Genomic DNA, 5,349 nt, shown 5'->3' on the forward strand with positions numbered 1-5,349 from the left:
AATTCTTGTATCTCTTCTCTCCTGATTCTTCCCTTGGGGCAGGCTGTCCAGATATGTGGTGGCCTGTTCTACACATGCTCATTTGGAGGTGTTTTTCTCTTACCAGTTGAGTGTTCCTAGGGAAGACCATATACCAGTTAAACTCTGCCATTTTGCCTCTTAGTGTACATGCTTGAGCCCACTTGCTCAATTCCTGAGATCTTATCAGGAAGCTGCTGATCACCAGTTTCAGGTGATTTCTTTCTATTGGGAGACTGGCTTTCCCTGGCTCTGGCTGTGAACAATTATTATTTTAGGGAGACAGTTTAGCAACCACCTGACCATTACCTGATGGTTGCCTGACATTCCTACGGCGGGGGGGTGCTCTCTTGCTCTGCTCATGTCTGACTACCTACTCTAACAATAACAATTTTTAAGTTTTAATATATTTTTCAGATTGTTTATAAATCTACATATTATTGGAAAAATGTAAAAACTCTCTAAAACTCTAAGAATACTTTATTTATTTTAATAGATTTAAATTACTGTGATTTGATTTTAGTAACTCTATTTAAGCTTATGGCACATTACCATATTTAATCATGAAAGACCTGAATTTTATTAATTTATTAAATGTCACTATTACTGAATAAAATTGCGTCCATCATTTTAAGAGGAGAAAAACATTTATTTCCATTTTTAATATAAATACAAATAAAAGTGATAGGCTTGTCATACACACTGTAATACACTATTACAGGGTATATATAGGGAGCTGGAGAAAAGAAGAAATGTTTGGTCTGATTTGATAAAATTATGATTTGTGGGGATAACAAAGCTCTGTTTCTGACTCAAGAGGCTATAGTCATTTTAATACAATTAGTTTCCTCAGACTCTCTCTAAGGCTGGGAGAACGTGTTTAAATACTAGGAAAACATTATTATATTGTAAACCAAAACCAAAATTTTCAACCTTCCAGCCAACTAAATGGACACGTTTTCTTGGTCCAGAGGACACCAGAGACACCTGAAACATTGAATCTCTGGCCATGATGGAAAGGAATGTCAGACATAACCTCATTACACCCCCTCCCTTTTGGAGTTTAGGCACTACTGACCAGCATTAAAGTTAAAATAGAGATCATAAGAGACAAAACACTCTTTATGGCAAAAAGATACCAAATTCCAACTTGACTGTGGTATAACATCACATGACAGATAGCAGACCTGGAAGGAGACCAAAGTATTTTACCCCAAAATATATTTCTTCATGTATTTTGAAATGACTCTGCAAAGCCATCATCTTATGTGAGAAATGTGCATCTGTAGAGAATCTTCATTAATGCCACCAGATCTTCCCTTTCTAGGTGTTTTCGGGATCTAGGAGAGATTAAATGAGAGTTTGACACCTTTAAGGTCTGAAAGAGACATGTACCATCTATTCTCTTTGAAGGCTCCTACCTGGAGGTTTCATCCATGTAACAAGAACCTCTGTCTCCACAACCCCTTTATCTTAACTCAAGCATTTATTTTTACTTACTTCAAGTTTTTAGACAAAGCTTAACTCTGTCAATCAATTTCTAAACAAAAAATCTTTTCCTTTTCCCTTTTCTTTTTTTTTTGAGACAAGGTCTCGCTCTGTCACCTGTGCTGGAGTGCAATGGCAGTGGCGTGAACATAGCTGACTGAAGCCTTGAACTCCTTGACTCAAACGATCCTTCCACCTCAGCCTTCTGAGTACCTGGGAGCAGAGGTGCATGCCACCAAGCTTGGCAAATGTGAGAGATAAGTTCTCACTGTGTAGCCAAGGCTGGTCTCAAACTCCCAGGCTCACTTGATCTTCCTGCCTTGACCTCCCAAAATGCTGGAATTACAGGTGTGAGCTACCACACTGGGCCTTTCAGAAAATCTTTGAATTCACCTATGACTTGTGATTCCCCCACCCTCAGGCCTCCTCTGCTTCACAATATCCTGCCTCTTTAGGGTGAACCAATACATACCTTCCACGTATGGATTCATGATTTTACCTCAATTCCTGTCGTCCTAAAATGTATAAAACCAACCTGTAACCCAACCACTCAGGCACTCTTTCTCAGGACCTCTTGAGACTATTCCCTGAGCCATGGTCACACATATTGGCTAAAAATTAACCTCTTTAAATAGTTTACAGATTTTTTTTTTCCATTAACAATACTTTGTCATTAATAGCCAGAATCTCCAGAACTTAAAATAATCCTTGGATAAAGCTGGCTATTTATTCACTCATTTATTTTTCATATTTCTGTAATATATTTTAATTAATTAATGAGTTTTCATTCTTATGTACACTGTTCAGTGTTTAACCTGCCTAAAATGCTTTGTACTTTCTAATGTATTTCCAATGCCTAGGTGAGGATCCATCTTCTCTTATACCACCCTCTCTTATGAATCTTCCTCAACTTCCCCAAGAACCATAAACATCTCTCAGTCTCCTATACCGCGTGGTAAAAATGAGCCCCATTTGCCTTAAGCTTATGCCACATTATATATTGTTATATTCATTCATGTATCTTCTCTTCTGAGTATATTGGTAAACTGCAATAGTCATGGATGTTGTTTTAGGCTTCTTTGATTCCTTGGTGTATATCAGTGCATCCTCTATGGACCTATAAGCATTGTTTAATAATGTTTATCATTGATAATGAACTTATCAAAGAAGGTAACTGATAATGAAGTCTTCAAAGAGGAAATTTGTCCTCAAGGGATGAACGTGTTCATAATGAGGAGATTTCAAGGCATTTAGCTTAATGGGACTTTAACTTCTCAACCACACAATCAACTCCATTTGTGTTAGCTTGGCTTCCGACTGATCATATTGTGTTAGGGAAGTTGATATTACTTCCACGTGTCTAAACACTTGCCTGGTGACTGATCATCAGAGTAAAAATGTTTCCTGTTTTCTCCTCAGTAGAGGCAAATTTCACTTCTGCTGCAGCTCAGACTATATATCAGTTAAGAAGCAAAGAGCTAATTAAAAGCCACTTTCTTGTCTGAAGAAAAATCCAATCTTGATGGTAGGTTTGCTCTTTTTCTCCCTTGATGTCTTACCTATTTTCTACTTATTTTGCCTTCTTTCTGTTCTTCTTCCCAATTTCATTTTTCTTCCTCTCTCTAATCCCTTGCTTACTTTATCTTGCATTTCATTTTATTAGTTCCTTTATATTTTCAGAACTATGACCAGCAGAAGCACTGAATCTGTTAATTCTGTTTAAGGTATGTTTACTGTGAAATCAGAAGGATTTAGTATTGAAATAAAAGATGGTCAAAGTGAACAGAGACAGAGGAAATGAAGAGATAGAAGCAGGGACAAAGCACTGCTTTTTAAATTTATTTTCTGAATTTTTTTTTAGGTGTAAAAAATCAGAAGACTAAGGCAAAGAGTGTTAAGACAAAAAAAAAAAAAAAAACCTCAAGAGCTATGATCATTATATTAAATTTCTTCCAGTGTTCATCTTAGGTCTAAAGATGGTTTTCTATTTTTAATTGTCATAAATATTTACATATCATCTTATTTCTCTCTTGCATTCAAAGTAAGCTCCTTTAGACAATTACATTCCAATTGTTAGTCAGGCTAACTGTGAGCAACATGACATTTCAGCACTTGTATACTGAGAAAAGAAGAAATCTATTTTTTTTTTGCATGTATGTTCAACTTTTTACCACATCACAATAAATATAATTAAATTAGAATATAAAGATAAATGATAAGATACTCTTTTTAATTTCTGTAGATTTGTACAAAATATTTTTCTATGTGCAGAGAAATAGATTTTGCTAGAGTTTATCTTATATAAATAATTTCAAAAAAGTATCCCACATATAATCAATGGCAATTGCACAATTTTAACATTGCTATTTTCATGTTTTACCATTTGAACCTTTACCTAATTTTTTCTCAACATTTTCACCAAAACAGAAGCAGGTCAAGAAGTAGCAATGGAAAACCATACAACAGTGACTGTGTTTATCTTAGCAGGATTGACAGAGAACCCCAAATTGAAGATTGTGCTGTTTATCTTTCTGCTTCTCACTTACTTGCTAAGCATCTCAGGCAACCTGACCATCATCACCCTCACCCTGCTGGACTCTCACCTGAAGACTCCTATGTATTTCTTCCTTAGAAATTTTTCCTTCTTAGAAATTTCTTATACAACAGTCTGTATCCCCAAATTGCTTGTTAGCATGGCAACTGGTGACAAAACCATTTCCTATAACTGTTGTGCAGCTCAGTTGTTTTTTGCCTTCCTTCTGGGAGCATCTGAATTTTATCTCCTGGCTGTCATGTCCTATGATCGTTACGTTGCCATCTGTAAGCCTCTGCATTATACAACCATCATGAGCACCAAAGTCTGCATCCAGCTGGTTCTTAGTTCTTGGATTGCTGGTTTCCTCATCATTTTTCCAGGACTCATCTTAGGCCTAAACCTGGAATTCTGTGACTCCAATATTATTGATCATTTTTACTGCGACACTGCTCCTCTACTGCAAATCTCCTGTACAGACACGCATCTGTTAGAAATGATGAGTTTTGTCTTAGCTTTGGTGACTCTCCTGGTCACTCTGGTATTAGTAATTCTGTCATACACATATATTGCCCTAACAATTTTAAAAATCCCTTCTGCCAACCAGAGAAAAAAGGCGTTTTCCACTTGTTCTTCTCATATGATTGTCATCTCCCTCTCCTACGGCAGCTGCATCTTTATGTACATTAAACCCTCAGCCAAACAGAGGATATCCCTAATGAAGGGAGTTTCAGTGCTCAATACCTCAGTTGCCCCACTTTTGAACCCCTTCATTTATACTTTAAGAAACCAGCAGGTGAAGCAATCATTTAAGAATTTGCTACAGAGAGTTCTGTCTTTACCTAAGAGGTAGAATAATAATGAGGCATATGAGAGAAATTAATTATTAAGAAAAATTACAAGGAAGTGCCTGGATCAGCTCTCAATTTTTCTATTATACCATTTAATATACAATCTTAGTTGTCTTTTCACTTCTTTCTAAAGTGACAAGATACATAAGCTGCCTTTCTCCAATAAAGACTTCACTTTCAAAATAATAAAACTTCTTTTTTCTTTTCTGTTATAATAATTCCCACATCTGACTCCTTCTTTTCCCGTCTTTTATTGAAATATAGCTACTATCTGAAATGCTATTTTTATCAACTTAATGAATCAGTTCATTGAAACTGTTGTTTCCACCTTAAAAGGATTATCTTTAGTTCTTATATTTATATTTTTGTAAAATCTTAATAAATTCAGAGCAATTATGTAATGAAAGTTCCTTGGGATTTATGTATTTTCAGTGGTTTTTCTTTTCTAAAATACTTCAA

The 5,349-nt window shown here is 35.7% G+C and overlaps 1 protein-coding gene across 1 annotated transcript; it reads left to right on the forward strand.

The window, feature by feature from the left end:
• The first annotated feature begins 3,953 nt into the window (after nucleotides 1-3,953).
• On the forward strand, nucleotides 3,954-4,892 carry LOC116556866 (olfactory receptor 6C76-like). Its single transcript, XM_032286206.1, has one exon. It carries the CDS (start codon nucleotides 3,954-3,956, stop codon nucleotides 4,890-4,892), a length of 939 nt encoding a protein of 312 aa, XP_032142097.1.
• Nucleotides 4,893-5,349: the final 457 nt, after the last annotated feature.

The sequence above is a fragment of the Sapajus apella genome, unplaced genomic scaffold (assembly GCF_009761245.1).
Source record: "Sapajus apella isolate SASKATOON/1434 unplaced genomic scaffold, GSC_monkey_1.0 scaffold2, whole genome shotgun sequence".
NCBI classification, from domain to species: domain Eukaryota; kingdom Metazoa; phylum Chordata; class Mammalia; order Primates; family Cebidae; genus Sapajus; species Sapajus apella.